General features: G+C 42.5%; 2 protein-coding genes across 3 annotated transcripts in view; both read left to right on the top strand.

Annotated features, from left to right (window-relative positions):
- LOC117556829 (activin receptor type-1-like) overlaps positions 1–20,636 on the top strand; it is a 28,585-nt gene extending 7,949 nt beyond the window's left edge. The window contains exons 2-12 of one of the 2 annotated variants that reach the window (XM_034232373.1): positions 9,376–9,449; positions 10,117–10,368; positions 10,651–10,923; positions 11,294–11,560; positions 12,620–12,822; positions 14,608–14,707; positions 15,263–15,409; positions 16,015–16,290; positions 17,241–17,438; positions 19,282–19,412; positions 19,548–20,636. In XM_034232373.1, coding sequence (XP_034088264.1) covers positions 9,383–9,449; positions 10,117–10,368; positions 10,651–10,923; positions 11,294–11,560; positions 12,620–12,822; positions 14,608–14,707; positions 15,263–15,409; positions 16,015–16,290; positions 17,241–17,438; positions 19,282–19,412; positions 19,548–19,682 — 2,049 coding nt within the window. In that variant the 5' untranslated portion in view covers positions 9,376–9,382 and the 3' untranslated portion in view covers positions 19,683–20,636. Of the gene's footprint in view, positions 1–9,375; positions 9,450–10,116; positions 10,369–10,650; positions 10,924–11,293; positions 11,561–12,616; positions 12,823–14,607; positions 14,708–15,262; positions 15,410–16,014; positions 16,291–17,240; positions 17,439–19,281; positions 19,413–19,547 lie in introns of both variants that reach the window. The other variant, XM_034232372.1, reaches the window with a different exon arrangement.
- Positions 20,637–22,912: 2,276 nt separating this feature from the next.
- The window catches only part of LOC117556875 (activin receptor type-1C), a 33,725-nt gene continuing 31,213 nt past the window's right edge, over positions 22,913–25,424 (top strand). The window contains exon 1 of the mRNA XM_034232448.1: positions 22,913–23,086. Coding sequence (XP_034088339.1) covers positions 23,017–23,086 — 70 coding nt within the window. The 5' untranslated portion in view covers positions 22,913–23,016. The remainder of the gene's footprint in view (positions 23,087–25,424) is intronic.

Raw genomic sequence — 25,424 nt, 5'->3', positions numbered from 1 at the left:
GAAGACACATTGGATTCATAATACCAACAGCAGAGTACACATGGGAGAATATATCTTTGAATTACCATGTGGTATTTATACTGGTTTCGTATTGCAACAACACATCAGAGGATATAGGAAGAGGGAATAAAAGGGAAGAAGGGGGTTGAGACAGATACGGGGGGAAATGAGAGCACACCCTTGGCAGGATGTCAGCTCTGTGAACACACAGTGCACAACACTGCCAGATAATTCAATATGCAGGGACAGAAAGCTGCAACACACACACAGCGCCATAAAGTTATCTTCTCAGATCGCAATCGGTTGTGCAGATGCTAGCCTTGCTTCTCTTCTTTCCAAGAATCCTTTCTGAGGTTTCCAATGTCAGGGCTAGTGCTGGGAGTGTATTCATCAAGCTAAGCTGTTAGCTGGCTTAATTACATGTTACCAGCTAGCTGTGCGTCATACGTGGATAGATGTGGATTAGTTTGTGTTTACTGTAATTGCAAAAGGAGCTGTGTGGATAACAATGATAACAACAATTGTTAGGGCATGGAATCCCCTGATGCCCCAAGATGCAAAATGGCCGCATTATAGTTTATTTTATCATTAATAGAATAAAACATTGCTACCAGACGTGCGTGTAACGATTACAAAATTGTCACCCAAAATATTGCAATACTATTCTGATAATTCGGTAAATTAGGGATGCAGCTAATGACCTTTTGTTGTTAATCTGTTGACTTGTTTCTTGACAAAGCCATTAGTTGTTGGTCTATAACAGGGATCACCAACTACATTTGTCCAAGGTCCAAAATGTATCCAATAGACACTATCGCGGGCCAGCGATTTTCATATAGTCCACAATGCTAGTGGAGCACGCTCAGGTACTGAGGACCTTTAATTTATTATCTGAAACGATGTAATAACTGTTTTTAAGTCACTTGCCCCATGCATTCAGCAGCAGCAGGCCATTCACTTTGATTTGATCGTTATGAAATGTCATAATTTCGACAATAAAGAAATGCTACATAAACGTTATCTTGCACATTTTATCCAACCATTCTTTCACACACAGTGACGTCACGAGCTACCCACAATGCAACACGCACCATATAAATATATATAAATGCGCCATTTTCCTGGAGGTGCTAATATCCTGGAAGTGCAAATATAAACAGCTAGCTAACTAGCCAGGCAGAGCGCAGTAGGTTTTTTTTCTGAATTAACGACCGAAGAAATCGCTGCATGTCTTCGGATTACATCTCTGGACTTGAGGGGTGTGCTCTAGGTCGTTACCAGCGTAAACTAGAGCTGTGTGAGTTGTTACAGACTGCCTGCAGATGTATGGAAAAACTACAGTGGCCTTCGTCGATTTTGGCTGCATCTACGTCTAATTTCTGGAAACACCAGGTGAATACCCCACTTGTCACAATAATATTATCATGCATATATGTGGTATTTTAGAGTTGACTAGATATTGATTAAGGCAATAGACTATGATATTCAGTACAGGAAGCTTAGCAACACCTAGACGGTGTACGGCTGCTTGCACCTCGCGTAAAACGGACGTAAGACCGGAAGTACGGTGTCGCGCTCGGCCCAATACCCGTATGTGTGTGTGAAAGAATCTCCGTTTCTAACTTTCAATATATTTTAAAAGAGATCTCTCTCTCATCTGCGTGCGGGGGCGGGGCCTCAGACACGCTGCACCTCTCTCGCTCACAGACATGCTGCAGCGCTGTGCAGTGTGCACACAGTTCTGCCGGTAATGAATATTACATTTTGTGAGGAAACTTTTCCACCAATAATTCCAATAAGTATTCCAAAATGTATTCACTTCAGGTTTACGAAAGTAACTTTAATCAGATTACTCGTTTTTCAAATGTAACGCCAGCTGAATACAGTTAGCCTACTTGATTTTTATATTCTGCGTAACGCCGTTACATTATATTCCGTTACAACCAGTCCATGGTTAACCCAGACCCGGCGCCAGAACAAATCTAAAGGGAGGGCATATGATTTTCATGGGAGGGCACACAACACCGTCACGTGCTGCGGGCCTGCGGCACAATATATATATCAAACAGCAAGGCCAACAGCATTGCGCAAAGACGCACACTTATCGCAAATACATACACAAATAAACTACTTTTGAAACATTGTGTGCGTGGCAGCACAAACACTGGTAAATCACGAGCAAGGCACACTGGTTAAGGATGTGAGCTTCCTCATCGTTGCACTCGGAGAGAAATAGTAGAGACGGAGACGATGAACTGCTGTTAGCTCTATTGTGGCATTTTGCATGTCATGAGGTGTATGTTGCTGTGTGGGGAATGCTTTCCATTATTTAGGCCAACTCTGCATCTTTGTACTGCAGCGTATACTCAAACAGCGATAGGAAGAGCCCACTGCCTGACTCGGACATGCTGTGGAGTGAATCGTGGTCACCTCTAACGGCCCGTCCACACAGCGGCGTGCGTTGAAGCTTCCAACGCTTCTGCCCATTCACTTTGAATGGGGTGACGTCACTTTTAGCCGAACTGCATTTTGGGAAGCGACGTGGAGCGTTGCTGGCGTAGCTGGCGTCAAAAGTTGAGCAATGTTCAACTTTTGACGCCTCGACGGAGGCGTCAGCCAATGAAATCCTGTTTATTCAAATCTGCCAGTACAATCGCTAGCCAATCAAACCGCGTGTATGCTGGGAGAGACTACTCAGGTCATTTCCTCATATTCCAAAAAATTGAGGGAAAATTCATTATAGCGGTAGTGAATCACCCGGTGCTGTATGATCAGTGTCTGTTCATCTACCGGGATACAAACCGGAGGAGCGAGGCATGGAGGGAGGAGGCAGAGACAGTGGGTGAAACTGGTAGGTTTTCGCCTGTTTGGGGATTTTATATCCAGTTTACTTCGTTTTAACATTGCTATTGCTTTGTATGTCGGGGGCGGGAGATTCATGTGATTGGTTGTTGGTCGTGTTGCTCGCAAAAAATCCCCAAGCTTCAGATACGCCCACCTCCAAGCGTCAACGCACGCTGCTGTGTGGACGCTCCGTAACGGCCCGTCCACACAGCGGCGTGTGTTGAAGCTTCCAACGCTTCTGCCCATTCACTTTGAATGGGGTGACGTCACTTTTAGCCGAACTGCATTTTGGGAAGCGACGTGGAGCGTTGGTGGCGTAGCTGGCGTCAAAAGTTGAGCAATGTTCAACTTTTGACGCCTCGACGGAGGCGTCAGCCAATGAAATCCCGTGTATGCAAATCTGCCAGTACAATCGCTAGCCAATCAAACCGCGTGTATGCTGGGAGAGACTACGCAGGTCATTTCCTCATATTCCTCAACTGGTAGGTTTTTGCCTGTTTGGGGATTTTATATCCAGTTTACTTTGTTTTAACATTGCTATTGCATTGTATGTCGGGGACGGGAGATTCATGTGATTGGTTGTTGGTCGTGTTGCTCGCAAAAAATCCCCAAGCTTCAGATACGCCCACCTCCAAGCGTCAACGCACGCTGCTGTGTGGACGCTCCGTAAGAGGGAGTTGGTTGACAGCTAAAAAAGCTATAATATCAACGACAGCTGACACGTAATAATGGCTCCGTGCCAGCTGATCTGTGCGCACCAAAGTTCTAATTTCCTTATTTGTTTCCTCGCGTATCTGTCTCTCTCTCCACAAACGCTCACATGAAATGTGTTATTTTGATGCGGCATGCCTAGCAGTCCTTTATCAGTCTGTAATGCGTGTTTCCAGTCGCAAAAACCTTTGACAGTAAAAGCCGCATCAGATGAAGACGTACTTTAAACTGTCTACAGGGGAAACAAAAGGCTGCGTCTGCTTTTAACGAATCTTCAAGCCATGGTCTGTTGTTGTACCATGCAGCGGCAAAAGTGCGCTTCTTTCCTGAAAACAATCCCCCTGGATAACGATCCAGTTTCACCTGTTTGGGTTTATTAACCCCAAGATCATCTGGGGCTGTTGGTCTTTGAGCGGTTGCTGGCCCAATAGTAGCCTACCTGTTGATGTGCTGCAAGGTAGCATCTAGTGGAGGCACCGACACGGAGGAGGAGGATGCATGGCGGGTGTGGTACAGGGTGTGGCAACGCAGGTGGTGACGGTAGGGGCACATGGAGCTGTGCCTCGGAGGACAGCGTTGGTGGCGGCCGCCTTGATAAGTCAAGGATTGGGCTCGCTAACTCAGCCCCGGGGTTTGCCGAGGTCAAGCTTGTGACATAAGGCGTGCTGCTGCAACGGCAGGTGCAGTTCTTTCATCGCTATTTCGTTTGAATCCTTAGACCTTTTGAGCCAATTTCTGATGTCCATTTTGTAATTCAAATTTAAATGGGAGTCTACAGAATGCACAATAAACAAATCCAGAATAGGCGGCAGAGTGTGACGCTGTGATTGGTCTAAATGTGGACGAATCACAACAGACACATGAATTTATTTGACGTAGCCTGCGATTTTTTTTGTTTTAGTTACTATCTGACATCACATACATCGTAGCATAAAAGTTCACAGTTTATTTATAACAAAACAAATTAAAAAAAATATTTTTACATTTTTATAAATAATAAAAATCGTGTTTATTGGGGGAGGGCAAGAATGTCAAATGGGAGGGCCTGGCCCTCCCACGGCGCCGGGCATGGGTTAACCCAGGGATCACCAACTACATTTGTCCAAGGGTCAAAATGTATCCAATAGACACTATCGCGGGCCAGCGATTTTTATATAGTCCAGCATTTTGAAGTTGTAGACCGGGGGGGGGGGGGGGGGTATTGAGTGTTCTGTAATCAGTTACTAAATACTGAATACATTGCTCTGAAAGTAATCAGAATACAGTTACAGTTACGTGTCTTAAACGTTGGAATCGGGTCTACTTTAACTCATTCAGATTACTTTTAGAATACTTTTGGAATACTTTGTTTTTCCATAACAGATGGGTATGTTTTGGTGAACAGGAGACACGTATTTTACTGTTTTAATGGCTTATCAAGAACTCAAACACAACATCTTGGTGTCATTCTGGACAGCTCCCTCTCATCTGCACCACACGTAAAAAACATCACCCGGACTGCATTCTTTGTACTGTCTTAAAACCTTTCTTTAGAATATGTTATGAATTGTAAGGTGTCCTTGGATGCTTTGAAAGGCGCCCCTAAATAGAATGAATTATCATTATTATCTGAAACGATGTTATAACTTTTAAAACTTTTTCCAGTCACTTGACCCATGCATTCAGCAGCAGCAGGCCATTCACTTTGATTTGATCCCGTTATGAAATGTCATCATTTCGACAATAAAGAAATTCTACATAAAGGTTATCTTGCACATTGTATCTAACCATCTCCGTTTCTAACTTTCAATATATTTTAAAAGAGATATCTCTCTCATCTGCGTGCGGGGGCGGGGCCTCACAGACGCACTGCATCTCTCTCTCGCTCACAGACATGCTGCAGCGCCATGCAGTGTGCACACAGCTCTGCCGGTAATGAATATTGCATTTTGTGAGGACATTTTTGCACCAATAATTCCAATAAGTATTCCAAAATGTATTCACTTCAGGTTTACGAAAGTAACTGTAATCAGATTACTCGTTTTTCAAATGTAACGCCAGCTGAATACAGTTAGCCTACTTGATGTTTGTATTCTGATTACGTAACGCCGTTACATGTATTCCGTTACAACCCAACCCTGCTTCTAGGCTACTGTCCCGCAGCTCCTGCCTCTCTGTTGGACTCTGTCGCAGCAGGGCTGCTGCGGTGGTCAGTGTTGCCAACTCCATAGTAAGTAAAGTAGCTATTGGCTGTCCGAAAAGTCGCCAGAAGTCGCTAAATGACGTCATCGCCTAATTTGCATATCATGTAATGGCGGCTGTAGGCAAAAAACGTTCCCAACCCTTCAAGGATCAAAACTTGAAACCACTGGAGTTAAATCCAGACGACAGTAGATCAGAAATGTCTTTGTCTTTTGAGTATGTTTTGGGGTTTTAACATGACAGTTTGGCATAGAAATCCCCCTTACAATAAAGGCAGTATGCCCGTGTGTCATCTCCAATAAATGGCTTCAACCATCCTTTATACTCAGGGTTTGATTCCCACTCCTTTCTGTATTTTTGAGAATACAATTTAGACTGTGCCATGATGTTTAGCTTGTCACAGAGAGGCACACACACAGTGGACGAGGTGATTGAGTGACTGAGGCTGTGTGAAGCAAAGCAAAGGCAGTTATTTATTATAGTGTGAAAGTGAGTGAAGAAACATTTACATTCAACATTTAAATCCCGCTCAAAACCAGGACGGCTTGGCAGTTGGCGCATGCGCAATTCATTTGCAGTCTCGACACGGGGGAGTGTGGTTGTCTCCTCTCTGCTCTGACTGCAGCAGCAGCTCTGCTGCGGCCAGGCAACTGTCAGTCTGAGCGCCTGTGAGTACTATGGGAGGGAGGCGGGGCTCACGGCAGCACCCGCGGCTCGTTAACTGCAGAACAATGTGAGTCTCCAAACACCAGAAAAGTCGCTAATAACACCATTATAAATCGCTAGATTAGTCGTTAGTCGCTTTTGACACAAATAAGTCGCCGGAGGGTTTGGAAATCCGCCAAATTTAACCAGAAAATCGCCAAGTTGGCAACACTAGCGGTGGTGCGGAGCGCACAAACCAGACTCTTCACAACGAAGGATCACTTCTTCTTCAAGGCAGGGAAGGTTTTGCAGTACGCAGTCTACTGTCCCGCAGCTGCTGCCTCTCTGTTGGACTCCGGTACTGCACACAGTGGTTACTGCGAACGCAGTAACCACGCCGCAGTCACCCCCGTCGTGCGGGCCGGATGAGAATGTCTGGCGGGCCGGATGTGGCCCGCGGGCCGCCAGTTGGTGGTCACCCAACCCTGCTTCTAGGCTACTGTCCCGCAGCTCCTGCCTCTCTGTTGGACTCCGTCGCAGCAGGGCTACTGCTGTGGTGCGAAGCGCACAAAGCAGACTCTTCACAACGAAGGATCACTTCTTCTTCAAGGCAGGGAAGGTTTCGTAGTACGCAGTCTACTGTCCCGCAACTGCCAGCTCTCTGTTGGACTCCGGTACTGCACCTTACTCACGACGTTGTAAATGGGTGGGACTAGGCGAACGCAGTAACCACTCAGCCAACGCCACATTCACCCCCGTCGTGCGGGCCGGATGAGAATGTCTGGCGGGCCGGATGTGGCCCGCGGGCCGCCAGTTGGTGGTCACTGGTCTATAAAATGTCAGACAAAGGTCAACATTTTTACCAGAGTTTCACAATTCCAAGATGATATCCTCAAAAGTCTTAGTATGTCACAACTTTGGGAAAAAACGAGGGGATCAATAAAGTATCTATTTATCTATCTTTGAAGACAATTGGTTAACACTTATAGCATATTTACAGTTAGGGAGCTGGAATCAGATAACTTTGACTTATTTCTTCTTGTGTGTAAACCAATGAGTGTATCCCTGAAATAGTTTGAAATTAATTGAATAGTTCATTTTCAAATCGATAGATCTTTATCGCTTCAGTGTGCAAATACATAAAATAACACATTTTGAAGATCACACAAAAGCCCTTACTGTTCCTCAAAGCATTGACTTCACATTTGCTGTGTAGATAAAGACAAACGCATAACAGAAGCGCTAAGCGGCTTGGACATGATGTGGCTCACTGCTTATGAAAGCTTATTTAAGACAAAGTGTCTGCGTGGGAGAGATGAATTGAGACAGAGATCATTTTAGTGCCCCATGGAGTGTCTTTCAGCTGTAAATGTAAACAAAATGCAGCAAATCATTAACCTAAACTAATTGCAGCCATTAAACGGAGCTTCATGACATGCTCTACTCAGTTAATTGAGGTGAGTTATTGACCTGTCGGCGGCGTGTGAGTCAGGGTACCGTGCTGTTAGTTTTCTTCTACATGACTGTTGTATGAGTCAATATATAAACCAGTCAGACAGAGACACCTTTTCTAAGTGTTATCCCCAGACGATTGTCTTTCCTCTTCTGATTATCTCTTTATCCTGTCCCCCCCCCCCCCCGGCCCCTTGTCTTCCCTGTATCCTGGCCAACCGTCCCCCACCAGCATGGTGCCCTTCTTCCCGCTCTCCCCCTGGGCCCTGACACCAGACACCTCCTTGCCCCCTTCTCTCTCCCTTTTTCCTCACTGTTGCAGCCCAAATATCTCTCTCCCATTGGCCCCGTTCTCTGCCCTTCTCTGACCCACTGTCCCCCAGTTGCCCCCTAGCTATACCTCCCTTGCCTCTTCATGCCCTCCTGCCCGCTCCCTGCCCCCATCGCTGCGCCCCGGTCCAAAGGGAGCAGACAGAGCTGCTGATTATCTCTGTGTGGCAGCCTCTGTTTTGTGCTCTGATTAAAGGAGCAGCATGTGGTCTGTGTGTGAGTGGCCCGTACAGACGCCGCCGTTGGGCTAATGCTAGCATGATGTGCTTAATCATTTATGTCTGGGAGATGGGCACAAAGGCTTGGAGCGGATGGAGGTACGGGGGGGAGGGTGCTGGGGTATTTATCAGTGGCACAGATGCACTCAGGCGTGCACACATGCTTCCGAGATAACGGCCCCGGTGCTTAGTATGGCATAAACGGGGCACGCTGCAGGCTACGACGTCGCCACAAAACTCACATATCATTGTTTAAAATGGGTAGCTGGCAGTGTATTTCTCCCTTGAGTTGATGGTGTGAATTAACCTGGTGGGCTGTTAAAAATCTATCACTTGGAAAAACAAAACAAACATATCAGCATGGCGTATGTGGACTATACTGCAGACGCATTAAATATTGAAGGATCAGACTGTCTCCAGGTCTCTAAACGATAGTATTTGTGCTCCCAAAGCCCCCCCACTGTGCTCCTCTCCTCGTCCTCTTCCTCAGTCGTCTGTCTGCTCCTCTTCCCTCACTACCAAGCAGCCTGTCCCTCCAACACACACAGACTGCGCCACGCACGCCCGCAAACACACACACACACACACACACACACACACACACACACAGGCAGCCAATAAGAGAGCACCAGTCTCCCCATTGCTTGCCACTCAATGCCTTGTTGCCAGGACAACGGGAAGGCATGAGACCCACTTTACTTTAGCATTTTAAACTTGGTGTTGACTCTTTTTCTGAAAACAAGAAAAAGGTTCCCCTGTACTACTACTCTCTCGTTTAATCTCGACATAGAGCAAGTTATCTGTGTGTTTCTTCTGTCTGTCTCGCTGAATCGTGTCCCAAAAGATGTTTTGCAAAATGTCCCACGGTATTTTAATGCGTCAATTTTCAAAAGTGGCTATTTTTTGCTTGAGAGCAGCGTCAGACCCATTTTGCATGCCAAATAACACGTTGGTGCAGAACTAATCTGTGTTTTTCTTCTTTATCTCCCCTTAGGTCTAGAATGATGGTTGGGGACATGTTTCTCCTGGTGTTGATCGCCCTGGTGCTTCCCTGTTCTTGCTTGGAAGGTAAGTGTTTTCCCACAAACACAGCTTGTCTCAAGTTCATGCGGTAGCTGGAAGGGTGTGTACAGCATGTCTCTGTTCCCTCTATATTCTTTCAGTTTTTTTTCCACTATCACTACCCCTCCCCAGTCTGTCTCCTTTTCATCTGCTGTCTGAGACAACTGCAGTGGTGTCTGAATGCAGTGGAAAGAGGAGCTTTTTTACTATGGCAATCCACACTTGCACCTTTTGCTTATAATATATATACATGCATTAGGGCTGCATCATATGGGGAAGATATGCAATAAGCCATTACATCGTTGCATATCACAACAACAACACTACTTAATATAAACAAACAGATGTTAAAATGTGCTCCATTCATATTTGGAGTGCTTTTTTGTATACTTATAATGCAAAAATGTGACAAATGGCTTATGAAAGTACAATGAAAGGCCTTTTTTTAAGTGCAGTTTTGTACTAATATTCTCTAAAAAACCTGATGATGATAAAAAATCGATGTATTGTGCAGCCCAACATGCATTCTTCCAAGATAAGGGATAAGCACCAATCATCTGTTGTCACAAAACATTTCGGAGCATGTTAGAGATTAAAATCCTTCTTAGCTTCAGCACTCGTTCTTTTTTCAGTAATGAATTCTGACCTGCGCTGTGATTGCTTTTTATTGTAGATGTCCCTGTGAGGAACTCTGAATGTGTGTGTGACGGAGCGCCCTGCAGCAGCAGGGACCGGTGTTTTGGGCAGCAGTGCTTCACCTCTCTTTCCATACTGAACGGGACAGCCACCTTCCAGAAGGGCTGCATTGTGGGTAATGAGGAAGGGTCCTCGCGATGCGGAAACCCACCAACTCCTGAGCTGGTGGTAGAGTGCTGCAGTGGGGATTTGTGTAACATGAACGTCTCCTTGCAGTCACCAGTAAAAGGTGAGGTGTTTACATCCCATCCCTGTGTGAAAAATATCCTGCTTATAATACTGTAGGATTTTCCTTATTTCTGCTATAAAACAAATGCTGTTCTTTTGAAATTATGCACTAAAGTGTTTATTTTCAGTCAAAACTCATGCTTTAAACTGACTTGATGTGCCTCTTCTGTCAGCTAGCAGACATTCTGGTGTTTGCTGACCTGAGTGAATGCCATTTAATTTAATGGGCTGCTAATGGTATTGCTCTAATGTGTTTCCCCCTATCTCTATTTCCTCTTATCAGATCTAGAGCTGTCTGCTGGCAGACCGGTCCTCAGAGACCAGGAGTGTGTGTGCGAGGGCGGTGTGTGTGAGCTTGACCGCCGCTGTGCAGGCCAGCACTGTTTCTCCTCTCTGCAGATGACTGATGGGGTGGCCGTCCAACAGAAGGGCTGCCTGAGGGACGACGAGGAGGGCAGAGCCACCTGCGCCATGCCACCCTCACCCGGACATGTTGTCAAGTGCTGCCAGGGCCATCTGTGTAACATGAACGTCAGTGTGCAAGCTCCGGGGAAAGGTGAGTTTGTACATGTTGTACACATAGCTCAGCTGCCATTCACGATGCACCTTATGTCACCCACAGCAATTTCAAACTTTCAATTCAATTTTTATAACGACATAAAAAGCTATATGCCTTTTTTTTGTGGAAACATCTTTAAGTTAACCCTTATAATATGGATAAGAAGAAGAAAAAACATGGACAATCAACAAACTGAACAATTATTACAATTATACATAATAAAGGATATAAATATGATTAAATACAAATGATAAAAACATAAATTCACAGCCAAAAGTCAAATGAGTTAGTTTACAATAGTGCAGGAATAACCTACATAGTTTCCTAGTTATTAACCAGCCATGTCTTCTTCCTAAATCTCTTTCAGAGGAGGAGGTGAAGCGTCTGACCAAAGAGGAGCATGAGTGTGTGTGTGAGGGCAGCACTTGTGCCACAGGGAACCGCTGCCTGGGCCAGCAGTGCTTCTCCTCTCTGACCGCCAGCGCCGGATCCCTCATGTACCAGAAGGGCTGCTTCACCAAATATGAGCAGGGCACCATGACCTGCAAGACCCCCCCTTCCAGAGACCAGATTGTGGAGTGTTGCTACGGGCACCTGTGTAACATGAACAGCACTGTGGAGCTGCCTGTAAAAGGTACAGTGCTACACTACCCAGAATGATTTGTTCTGCACGTTTCTATGCCAAAGAAACCCATTTACCCCATTTCGGACAATTTCATCAATTCCGATTAGGAAAAAGCCATGTGGCTTACTTATGAGACCAAATTACACCTTTTTTATTCTTTACCGAAAGGGCTAAATCTGGGCTGTGAAATATTCTGCCACTTCTGTTCAGGATGGTTTCTGTTGGCCTTAATTGTAGGTCACACCGCTGGCTCCCTTTCACACACAAACAGGGAAGGCAGTGTACAATCAAAGAGGTTTTGAATATGACCATACAAAACACCACTTTAAATCTTGTCTTTACCAGAGATGTGCCAAAGTTTCTCGGAAGTTATTAATTTGGGATGAAATAAGCATTGATCGGCTATAAAGAAAATGGGAAATTAGTCGACTAAAAGGGGCCAATCCTATATTAGGGTCTAGCTTAATGCATCCCTGCTCGTGTGTTTGGTTCAAGGCTAGTCAGTTCCTACAATGTGTAGCTATTAATGTGTATTTGGTAGAAACAGTTCATTATAGGAGTTGAGAAAAGGGGTTCATTGTCTGTGCTGCAGGCAGAGCTGAGCAGGCGTTCCCTTGGAATGTTGGGAAAGTGTGAATAGTGGTCAGTTCTCCAGGCTGGCCTCTGCTGCCTGGATGCGATCTGTGTGTGTGTGTGTGTGTGTGTGTGTGTGTGTGTGTGTGTGTGTGTGTGTGTGTGTGTGTGTGTGTGTGTGTGTGTGTGTGTGTGTGTGTGTGTGTGTGTGTGTGTGTGTGTGTGTGTGTGTGTGTGTGTCGCCCATGATTGTTTTCATCAGAAGGCCTGCAGAGAGCTCCATCCTGTGATTTGTGTCAGTATGTGTGGTCCTTTTTACACACATGTGGTTATGAATCATTGCTAAGAACGCTCGCATCTGTTGTTTACTCAAGCTCCCGGTCGTCTTACGGATGCAAGCCAAATGTAACTTGTAGATGTATCTTTTGTTTGAAAAGATATTCTCAAAAGATCAACTACTGTTGCATTTAACAGTTTTCTCTCCCCCCACAGCAGACGAGGTTCCCAGCTACAGCGTGACGACTCTCACTATCGTCATCGTTGCCCCCATCATCGTCCTCATTGTCCTCTCTGCTATCGCTATCCTGGTGTTCAGACGCATCCACAACAACCAAATGGAGAGACTAACATCACGAGACGCGGAATACGGAACTATCGACGGTCTCATAGCCTCCAACGTGGGGGAGAGCACTCTGGCGGTGAGTAGGTGGAGACCATGTCGTAGGTTGCCTCCCAAGCTCATTAGAAAGAACGGTAAAGAGCAGCTGGAGGCATATTTGAACTTACTGTGTGTCGTGTATCAAATGGGATTCCAGTGCTTTTAGCTATGCTCCAGGTATATACTGTAGCTGTTATAAAATGACCTATAGTGAGGCACAGAATGTCAGCTGTGAGAAAGAAGTTTGACTTGCGTAGAGTGATGTTTAGATAGAAAACACTGTACGATCAATACATTCAAGCTTTAGGAAATAGTTCAATTCAGCAGTACAGAATATCACCGCTGAACTGTGTCTGCTTTTAGAGTATTTGGTACTCCTTTTTGTAGGAACATTTCAAACCAGGCATAGTGGCAACACATTCATGAGTGTGTGTGTGGTGCTGGAATTTCACTCAAAACCTTGTTTGGAATCTTCTCAGTCCGTTAGATGAATGTTTCTTTCCTATTTATTTTCCTTCCACTCCACTGCGTAAGCTTTCTGCAGAGTGGTTTGTGTTTTGAGGCCGGCTAAACTGATCCACAGTTTAGGTGGAGTCCTGTGGTTAGTGTTCAGTCTGGAAGACAACCCTGCACATTCACTGGCTCACACACTGTGTAATCAAGTTCAGCAGGAACTCTCACAGCCTAGCTCGTGCCATAACGACAAACATGGCTGTTACTGTCCATTTTGTGATCATTTAACCTGAGAAAACACACTATATTAAAAATCAGTTGTATACTCACATTCATCTTTAATTATGACATTATTAAATATAATGTCTAACACTTGAAGATTGATCATTGCTTTATATGTGTGTGTCTGAGAACTAAATAGCTGATATTTGATATATTTGTAGTTTTTCCAAAAGTCCATCAATGCACTTTGCAATGGAAAAAATAAATATAGCGACACAGCATGTGAGTAAGCATAATTAAAGAGTTCTGGCAGCACCATGAGAAAGGATATTAGCAACAGTGGTGTGGCTGTAAAAAGCAAATCAGGCTGACACACACGTGCTCGTCCCTCTGCCGCCCCCCCGCCCTGAAGTGGACTCTGATTATGATGATATTTCATCGTTCTGATTGCATTTCTGCTGCTTAATGGCCTGGCCCCAGCATAACCTCCTAAAAACAATCCTCCTGCCCCAAGAGGGGGATTTAATCCCTCTGCAGAGCAACTCATTCATTGTATGGCCTCTCATTCCTGTGTTGTGATTCCAAATGGTCTCTCAGGCAGCTTTTGCAATATGCATCTGTTTATCTGAGGCATCACTCTTCCCTGTTGTTTTCCTCCTCCTCCCCTCCCAGTTTGATTAGCTCAGCTGCTGCACACTGCCCTCCTGTGTCCGCACCGCCATGCTGCATGTCTGAAGCTGAGATAAAAGGCTTAGCAGCATTGCACCTGTTTTCGGAGTCTGGCACTTCTTTAGATACAAATCTCCAGCACCCACAACTGTCATCAGGGAGGGGGTGGCATTTCTGTAGTTTACTCAGCAGGGGGCGCGCACACACACACACACACACACACACACACACACACACACACACACACACGATCCGGGTAAACACACTGCTTGCCCCCCTCCATCCCATGTGGGTGCCTTATTAAAGGCGGCCTGCTTGTATTAGACTCCATCTGTGTCCCAGATGCTCCATACGTCATCATTTTTTAAGCTCAAACCACAGGATTCCTTTGGAAATGTTTTCATTCAGCTCACTGAGAATATAAACACAAATGTAGATGTACAGACCCTTAACTCTTTCTTTCTCATTTTCTCCATACCAGGATCTTCTGGATCATTCCTGCACTTCAGGAAGTGGCTCAGGACTCCCTTTCCTGGTTCAGAGAACTGTCGCACGTCAAATCACGCTCAATGAGTGTGTGGGTAAGTGCTCTGTTAAAGCCTCAGAAAACTCTGAATGAGCCGCTGCCCCTCTGCTGACTCAGACAGCTTCTGGCAAAAGCAAATCAGACTCACCTTCAGTCTCAGAATGTACATCATTGTTTACCCCACATGTGTTGACGGATTAGCAAATCATAGATGTTCGATTTTTAGCCACTAGGGGGCAGCAGATTAAGCTGCCATTTACACAGACTCAACCACAACACCGGTTTACAGAGTTGTTGTTGTTGTGAATGAGTTGGCAGACTGAGTGTTTTTTAAATGATAAATGTCATTTCAATACTCTCCTTCCTTTTAGCTCTCATTTGATTTCCTCATCTTCTGAGAAATATTAGCTTAGTGTATAGTCGCAAAATGTTTGACTCTCTTCCTCAGCTATTCAGAAACTTTAACTGTAAATATGAGTAATTATAGCGCAGCCTTTTTTCACATTTGGAGACATCAAGTAATGCTAGTGTAGAGTATCCAAGACAAAACACATCCTGCTGGCTGATTTCTATATCCGTTTGCTAACTCTCCAATGTTTTTCCTCTCCAGGTAAGGGCCGTTACGGTGAAGTGTGGAGGGGCCAGTGGCAGGGGGAGAGTGTGGCCGTCAAAATCTTCTCCTCCAGAGACGAGAAGTCCTGGTTCAGAGAGACTGAGATCTACAACACGGTGCTGCTGAGACATGAGAACATCCTGGGTGCGTACCATATTTATCTTATACAGGCTAAATAAGCTGGAAGAACACCGACCAACCATACCATGTTTATGATTAAAAAAAATCATATTAAATCTAGCATAACCATAATATGCTTCAACACAAAAAAAATGAAGAGACTAGTGAAAATATTTGAATTTACAAAATGATATGTTTATTAACTATGCATTGCATGTTGTGTCCATCGGTTACCATTTATAGATTCAGGGACAGTTTCATCCCACTGGCCATAACACTGTTAAACACTTGATCTTTTGAAAGAACATCCATAAACATTCATCTGTTTGCATCTTACAAATTATGTATCTAAAATATGATATTCCATTTACTTGTAGGGTCTTCTTGCACTATTTATATTCTATTTTATTTGTATTTACTTGCACTATTTTATCAGTTTTATTTGTCCTATGTCCTATATATATGTTGCACTGTTGGAGGAGCCTGTGACCTAAGTTTTCATTGACATATCTTCACTGTAGCTAATGTACACATGACAATAAAGCCTTGAATTGAATGTATAGGGTGTGCAAAAACCATTTTTATATATAATAATAATAATAATAATAATAATATTTCTCTCAATGTAGGCTTCATAGCTTCAGACATGACCTCGAGGAACTCCAGCACTCAGCTGTGGCTGATCACTCACTTCCATGAGATGGGCTCCCTGTACGACTACCTCCAGCTCAGCACCCTGGACGCCTCCAGCTGCCTGCGCATGGCGCTCTCCATCGCCAGCGGCTTGGCTCACCTGCACGTGGAGATCTTTGGCACCCAGGGGAAACCTGCCATCTCACACCGAGACTTAAAGAGCAAAAATATATTGGTGCAAAAGAACGGACAGTGCTGCATTGCTGACCTTGGTGAGAATACTGACCAATATATATTATAAATAGCCTTTGTTTTATTTAGTTTTCATTTCCCTTATCCTTTTTAATCCAATGGTTAGAAATGTTTGACTTGTTTTTTACTGGACCAATCTGTTCGATTTCACAGAAATCTATTTTAAACTCTACTATATCCCATAATACATTTGTCAGGTTGGAATTTGATGAATAGTACATCAAATAATTCACAACTATAATACTAACATGAGATTGAATGGTCAAGCTATAAATATGGTTTCAGTAAATAACTAATACAAAAACATGTTGACCACCTCAAAGCTACTGAAGGGGTTGATAAAAGATTGAGGCTCATGGGTAATGTAGATATTGCACAAGAGATGCATCTGCAGTAACATCACATTACTCTCATCTATCCGCTTGGCTATATTTGTCGTCAACTCAGGAAAAACAACCTCCGCTTAAATGTATCACCCGGGGGCCTAATCAAAAACACATTTAGATGATCTCGGTTCACTTTATCCAATGTTCCATCTGCAGGTGCTTGGGAAAAAAACAAATGGAGGTACAAGCCATAACCCGGCCACTGGCTTGGCATGTTTACAGGCTCTATATAATAGGTGTTGATCCGGATGACGCATTTTGCTGTTTTGAAAACATGGTAGCAGTTGTTTGTCTCCCAAGCGAGTTGTTCTTAGGTTGGAGATACATCCGGTGGGAACAGAGCTGTTTACAACAAACAAGTAGTGTTTCAGCATTTAAATCAGCTGCTGGAGTGAGTCGAGTGTTTTGGTTTTTTCTATAGTTTTAAAGAGAAGGGAAGCTTTAAGTTCCCCTTCAATCAAAAAAGTATTGTTCTTATTGTTACTTCACTTGGCTTGAGCTTCATTGTGCAGAAGGACTTTTTTTCTGCTCACTTTATATGTCTTGAGGTAAAACTTTTAACTGTTCTGTGTTTTTTACGCTAGGTCTGGCTGTCATGCATTTTCAAGACACCAACGAGTTAGACGTGGGAAACAACCCTAAAGTGGGCACAAAGCGCTACATGGCCCCTGAAGTGCTCGATGACTCCATCCAGATGGACTGTTTTGAGTCCTTCAAGAGAGTGGACATCTGGGCTCTGGGACTCGTGCTGTGGGAGCTCGCCCGGAGGACAGTCAGCAACGGTCAGTGCACGTTTCACACAACATGATCCTTCTGCATTCAAAGTATTCCCATCTTAATATTATGATCAATTATTTCCAACACATTTGCTTTACCTATTAGCAGTATATTGTTAGTAGTGATAGAGATTTGAGATAGTGTTTTCTTTTGTTTTTAAGTAAATAAATCATTGTGAACTCGGCCAAAATAATCCACAAATACGTCATCTATAGAACATTTATTTATTTATAATATATTATTGATATCCTTCAATATCATTTGAAAGTTCACCTATTATGCAAAATCCACTTCTTCATGTGTTTTATACATACACATGTGTCCCCTCTGTGTAAAGAGATTCTGAAAGTTTCAGGAAAAAAGATTTACTCCCTTTTGTCCTGATCCATTTCTATAAAAACCTGTCTGAAAATGAGCTGATCAGATTTTGGCCACTTTATGATGTCATAACGATGTTTTGGCTTGTGCAACCTTTAGCCAATCACCAACCAAGATACCCCCCACCTTGTCACCTGAATCTCCCCCTAGGGCACCATTGTGTTCTGTTTAACCAAATATCTCTCAGATGTGCTCCTTATTTTCATCTAAAGTAACAGACACAGAATCAGCACTTTTGAAACAGGGCTGAAACAGAGGGGATTATGGGATGCTACAATGCATGATCTGTTTGGTATTTGGAGCCAAACACTTCAGAGACATGTTTTGTATATATCTGAGACCTATAATATATTGATGAAAAACAGTATAATAGGGGGCCTTTAAACATTTACTTATTATAATCATTAGGGATGCTGCGATCGATCGGCCGCCGATCGTGTTCGGCCGATATTCACTCTCTGCCGATCGATCGGTGCTCTCTATAAAGGCCGATCAAGAGAGCCGATCACATGACGTAAAATACATGAGACTTTTTCTGTGCGCTGCAAAAGAAGCTCGCCAAAATGGCTTCACCAGTCTGGCAGTATTTGAAGGTGTCCGAAAAAGACAATAAAATAGCGGTATGCAACCTGTGTGAAGCAGAAATCCTGCAGCTCCACCCGCTGTGACGGAACGGTGAGCGGAGCAACACACACTAAGAGTTAGACCTAACACACTTAGCTATTTTACCTACCTCTGGAACTAGTTATAAATATATTTATTCTTCACTGTCGGGTCACTCATTACTGGATCAGTGAGCTGCATGAGATGATACTGACAGGCTGTCCGCTAATTTCTCCGGTGTTATTATCCAAAGTGAATGTAAACTGAGTTTTAAACATCACTTTAAATGGAAGATCCCCATAGCCCCCACCCACTCGATCGGATCGGCCCCAAAATTGGCGATCGGAGCATCCCTAATAATCATGAAATTATTCCAATATTTCATTTTTAAGCGTCAAGGTTATCTTCAGTATCGATTTATTACAACGTCTATTTTGTGGTTCTTTTCAGAATGAATAGAGAATCATTGCTTTAAAGCTGACAAAGTAAAAGCTTTCCCGCTGTTGATGGAAAGATTTGGCCTTGATACACACTTCAATATCAGCTGCCTGTGGTCTGTGGAGAAGACTTATGTGAAATAAAAGCTACAACCACTGTCAAATGGGTTTATGGCTTTATAGTAGGCACTGGGCTTTCAGCAACACTTCAGATATTGATTTACCCCAACACGCTAACCTAATCTTTGTTTGTCCCACGGCTGCACTTTAGAGCCAGCAAAGGATAAAACAGCTATGCCACATCAAGAGTTTTCATACACCTTTGTGTGTTTTGTGTGTCAGTTATTTGCCAATATAGATTCTTACAGTTTATTTTAAACAATTGAGTGATCTTTAAATTGAATGGCTGCTTGCTCTGTTCTACCTGTAGGCATTGTAGAAGAATACAAGCCTCCCTTTCACGACGCCGTCCCAAGTGATCCCAGTTTCGAGGACATGAAGAAGGTTGTGTGTGTTGATCAGCAGAGGCCCAACATCCCTAACAGATGGTTTTCAGACCCCGTAAGTCATGTTCAAGCTGTCGGAAGTGTTCAAAGATTGCATACTTAGGATATACAAAAAACAACAACATTCATTTCAGTTATATTCTGGTTTGTACACGGATGATTAATTTGTTTTTTCTCAATTTACTTTCAGACTTTACTGTCCATGGCTAAACTAATGAAGGAGTGCTGGTACCAGAATCCTTCCGCCAGATTAACGGCGTTACGCATCAAAAAGACTCTCACAAAGATCGACAACTCTCTGGACAAAATCAAAACAGACATTTAAGCCTGCCTTGAGAAGAAGAGGTAGACATACTGAAGACAACCAGAGGGTGGACCATCCTGGAGACATCTCACAAGACAAGAGACTTGATGGGTTCAGTGCCCTTATAGTGGCACACAAACCTATATTTATTTAAAAAACACTTGACGGGACACATTTTGGCATCCAAAGATGGCTTACCGGGCATTTCCGAGACTGCCAAAGGTCTTGGAGATAGGAAAATATATCTATTCAACTTGTGACATAGGAGCTGGACTGTTAGCAATGTTCTCCGAGGAAGAAACTGTTACCTGGGCATTTGAGTAGGCTCGCTTTTGTTAGAACTGCAGATTTTGACACATTTTTTTGTTTAAAAAATGTCTGAACATATTAGCATTTTCACTTTCTCTTTTAAATTGTACTTTATTCACCATTTGCATAACGGTGGATTCCTTTGCAAAAGAACATGCCAACTTTATTTGCTAATTAAGTCTGCATACTTTCTTAAAAGGAGACTACAGCGAGCAGTGTGATGTTTTACTTTGTGTCATGCACCTGTTTACAATGCTGTCTGAACAGGATTCCTGGGATCTCACTCATCCCTTAACGTTTAGTGTGTACAGCTGCATCGATGGCACTGTTGTTTTCCTGAGATATCGTCCAACTAAAGGTACCTTGTTGCAAACCTTTTGTATATCACCATTCATTTTACATTGAATTACCTGTTCTATGTTTTGTTTCTTCAGCTTTACAGAGACAAATGCTAAAAGAACAAATCAAATATCTGCTAGATACTGAACTCTATTCCTCCAGAGGCTGTACGTAAGCCTGTAAAGCCTGTATACTGTCTTAACGCGTGCATTGTTGTCTTAAGGCGTGCATTGTCAAGTAAATGAAGTCAAACTTCAGCCTTTTTTATTTCTTTAACATTTTATATCAATTAGTGATTTATTATAATTAAATAGAAGAAAAAAAGTGTTTTATTTGTCTCATTTGTCTTGTTGCTCTATCCAGTGGATGTATTTATTTAATGATTCTCCACTTTGGTCAAGCCTGAAATATCATTTTGTGGTGTTATATTTGACCATATAACCTTTTCCCTGTAATATATCAGCTGTTTCTACTAGGTAACTTGTTTATTTTTGAGGAGCTTTAATATAATTAATGTTGTTTTAAGTACTCTCAACCGGTTTCAAATCAAGCCCCATCTATCCCCTTCTAACTATTCAGTCATGTACCTTTCCAAAGAATCAGAATCGGTTTTATTACCAAGCAGGTTTACACATATGAGGAATTTGCTTTGGTATACGTGGTGCATACAAAGACGAAATAAAATACAATTGTACTGTTATAACAGTTATTTAAAAACACTATTTTGAGATTATTATAACAAGTTAACAATATTTACACAAAATATAATGTGAGCAAAAAGGTTCAGTCAAATATAATAAGATATGACAAATACTTAAATACTGTATTTAAAGTGGAGAGCTGTGCTGATTTAAAAGAGGTAGGTTGGAGAAGAAATGTGCAACGTGCAGGATTTACAAAGGAAGCTAAAACTCACATTTATATTCCAGCCTTTATTTTTGACTAATGTGCATTTATGTATACCTCTTTGCTGCATAAAGCTTGACATCTTCACTGATAATTCAATTCATCAAGAAAATGTCAAAAGCAAAGGGGTTTTCCCTGCCAGCTGTAAACTGAAACGGCTTGTGCAGCAGGTATCTTGGTAGATGTCAAACAGAAACTGGGCCCCTAATGTTTCTCAGACTGATTAATATGCGAGGGGAGTTATGAGCCAGATGACACAAACAGTAGGTAGAGGTCTGACCGTGCTGAGACTGCTTGCTTTTATCAACAGCGTTCAGGCTTTCTACGTAGTGTGTCTCTATATTCAGTGTCATTTGATCCATCCTGCACTTACAGAACACAAAGGTTAGACTCCAGTTTCTAAATCCCATCGTGTTTTACCCATTTTTCCAATGGATTTGTAAACATGCTGTGAACTTCTATGTACTAACAACTTAGACAAGGAAAGATATGATCTGTTTATGAATCATTGCGAGAAAAAAATGGTATGGCTAACTTGAAAACAAAAAAAATCGATCTGGATTATTCATACACATGTCACAGTATTATCCCAGGACGGAAACAAAGTTCCTGAAATCACTAATTGTAGATATAGATGTGTTAGTTGATGGTGAAGTAGAATATGTAATGTATCACTATATACTACACATAGACTGCAGACTTTGCTGTACTTAAATGGAAACGGTAAATGTTGTGCTCATGTGACAGTTTATTCATTCTCCCTGGTGACACTGGCACCTGTTGTTGCTATGGAGCCCAAGCAGCTTGGTCCCATATGGCCTGCAGTAAATAACGTATTACATGCAGGTGAGTTGAGCTATAACATCTACATTGAGCTTAATGTAAAGCAGACTTCCTGTGTTTACTCTCTGCTTGGTTGGATGGGATGTTAGCAGTGCTGTTGGGTTATTCTGTTTTGCTGCTCTCCTCCAGTGAGAGGAATTGTAAAGGCAACAGGGGAGCAGGAGATGGCTGGATACCAACCAGGTGAAGTTGGAAACTGCCAATCAAACAAACTTTAAAATGAGTTCATACCTCCAAAGTGCAGTACTATTTGGTCCCACATTATTGCCTGATCTTGCAGCCCTGTTCTACAGATGATTTATGTGTGAAAAACAAGATTCAAGATGTTGTTTTATTTTTTAATGTGCTCATACGATATGTATTCCTTCAAACGAGAACAAATTTACTGACGGATAACTCCAAGCAGGTATTATTCCAGCACAGGAATACCGAAATATCCCTGGTTAAATTACAAAATGGTCTTCTAATCTGCTATGTGCACTCTACTAATGGGAATTTAGAGGAGATAGGGTAATTGTACAATAAATGGAACAGCAGCATCTTACCTTGACCAAGTGCCCACAAACTGGTAAAAAAGGTCATTTGAAAACATCCAAGTAGACAAAATATTGATGTAGCTAGTATATTGGCATACACATTACCTTTGCTGTTTGTTCCTACTGTCGTTGTAACACTCTGGATTCAATAATGTCCTCTGTTAAAAGGATGTGCAACACACTTCTCCCTGGCTCTCGTTCACATGTCTTTATCAGAGGTCTGCAGCACTAATCCTTTTAAATTCCCGTCAACAGAGGCGGAGCAAACCTCTCTGCGAACACACTTCCCTCTCCGCATTTACTGAGGAGCATTTTTAAGAGATGCATGCACCACGGACATTACCGCAATGAGAGATGGTGTGTGTTGTTGTAGACTAGCTGTGTGACGGAGGGTCTGACTCGGAGCAGATGCGGCTCTCGCCATGGTTCGTCCCGGGAAGCAGAGCGTTGAAGCGGCGTTGATCTTCCTGTCTGTCGCCCAGCTCACCGCAGGTACAGTACCTGCACTGCACCGCGTTAACTAAAGCATACACTTAAATCAAGGTGTTATGTGACTTAGTAAAAATCTTACCTCATAAATGGCTGGTTTATTGGGATTAATAGTTAACTATTGTTGACTTTTGAAATCCCTCATATTGTTTCAGGGAGATTAAATCGTCCATGTCCCCAAACATGTTCCCAAACAACATGAATTACGTTTATTTAACTTTGAAGGAGACTTTACCAATAAACTCAACTGTACACCTTTATAAATGTTCTCTTCTTTCTTCTAATCTTTTATCCGCATTAGGCTTAAATTATGTTGCTTTTAAAGCTCTGAAGGCAAAGACTATTTCTTCTTAAATAATAACGTGCCTCCTACAGGTAAGGCCTGAATATTGTTCCGTTTATGTCGCATGTGGTATTGACCACGTGTTTGCCCAAAGTAGCGTAGCCTACATTTAAACATAGAGTGGTTTGTCAAAAACTGTTTGGCAGTTCTGGGATTTATCCCACATTTTCAGAAAGTAGAGTGTTACCATTTCCCAGTGAGTACCCATGCTGTAAGATTAAGCTCATATCATTGTGTCACTTATTGGGTAAAAAAAAAAGGGTTTAAGATATTAAATGTTATGGTTTTATATAGCGGGATATCTTTGTTTTTTTTACTTGAACATAGTGTGTTTGGCTAGCTTCTCCAATGTATGAAGCTTTTTGTTTTCATTTTTAATAGAAAACTAAATATCTTTGGGTCTCAAAGTCCTGGTCATACAAAAAATAAACCATTTGAAATCAGCATCTTGGGATTTAGGAGTTGGTGATTTGCACATGTCATTATTTTCCAATTTAAAGCTAGATTATTAATCAGTTATGAAATTCTTATTTGTTGCAACCTTAATTGATACTGCAAGTGTCGGTCTGAAGGCTGGTTGGCTGTATTATAAAATGCATAGCAAATTAATGGCACTGCTTGTTGTCAAAACAAAGCCTCCTCCTCCTCACTGATGAATTATACCTGTGATGTATGTACTGCTGTCTGTGTCTGTCCTGCTCTGATAAATAGGTGTGTGACTGAAAGCTTTTCTGTTTGATAAGGTTAACGGTTGCAGTGTGCTGAAACCTCCCTTTGTTTTTGGCTACAAATGGTGCAGACTTTAAATAAGACATTATCACCAACTTATAAGAAATGAATAGATAACTGATAGAACCCCACTTATTGAACACTTCCTTTCGTCAAATAAGTTAAACGCAAACATTCAGCTGATGAGCAATGTGTTTTCTTTAAGGTGCCCTCATTTTGGGTTATACTGCATTAAAATGAAGAATATGCTTGTGAGTTTTTAAAATGTTTAAATAGTCAGTATGTTGTTTTTGCTGATATATTTTTGAGAGATTAACATTGTTCTTTATTTCCTGTTTCCCTAACTGAACACTTTAGCTGTTTATGAAGAATAATTCATTTGTATAAACTATAAACAATGGAGAAAAATGTAATAACCTCCCTGCCACCTCACATGCCATTGACAATTGTGTTCTTTAAGAAAGTAATCAATGTGCTTCAAAAAGTTGTTGCTTGCCCAAGCCCAAATATGCTGTTAAAGCATAATGGAACTAAAATGCCAATCTCTTTTATTGCTCGAAGTCTGTCTGACTGCTACGGAGCCCAGGGGACATGGAGATGAAAAAATGTTGGTATACATTTGTTTTTACAAAAAAAATGTTGAGAGATCTCGCAAAACTTTTCATTTAGCTCAATGTATTTCCGGGTCAGTTCGGCAACACAGAAACCACAACAATGGAGCGGTTCATCGATTTTTACTTAGAGCTTGGTCTAAAATATAAAGATATAACATCAGTGCCTGGCAACAGGCACGGGTTTCACATAAGTGAAAGACACCTCAAGAGAACACTCAGAGCGAGGACGTCGCAAAGCATAATCTGAGCGGAGTTATTGACAGATTCAAATTTCGCGGATCAATAACTCATAAACATAACATTGTAAAAATACAAACAACATGACTTTACAATCATAGCAGGTACAGGGTCGTTTTTATCAGAACAGTTCGATACGCGCCGTCATCCGAGCTAAACATCAAGAATTGGTCACAATAGAGTGCCACAGTGACGCGTCCTAAAACCCGGAAGTAAGCTGCGCATGGGTTCCTTCGACAAAAAAAGCAATGCAATTTCTCCATAGGATTTTGGAAAATAGCTTGAAATAAGGTCTGTGGTTGACACACATAAGAGACGGGTCACGTTTTGTTCAGTCGGATAATCTCCACATGTCTACCCTACTTTTATAATTTTCTAATCATAAATCTATCGATTAGATTTTAGGACGCGTCACTGT

The sequence above is a fragment of the Gymnodraco acuticeps genome, unplaced genomic scaffold (assembly GCF_902827175.1).
Source record: "Gymnodraco acuticeps unplaced genomic scaffold, fGymAcu1.1, whole genome shotgun sequence".
NCBI classification, from domain to species: domain Eukaryota; kingdom Metazoa; phylum Chordata; class Actinopteri; order Perciformes; family Bathydraconidae; genus Gymnodraco; species Gymnodraco acuticeps.
The sequence above is the reverse complement of the archived record's forward strand: the minus strand, read 5'-3'. Positions and strand labels throughout refer to the sequence as shown.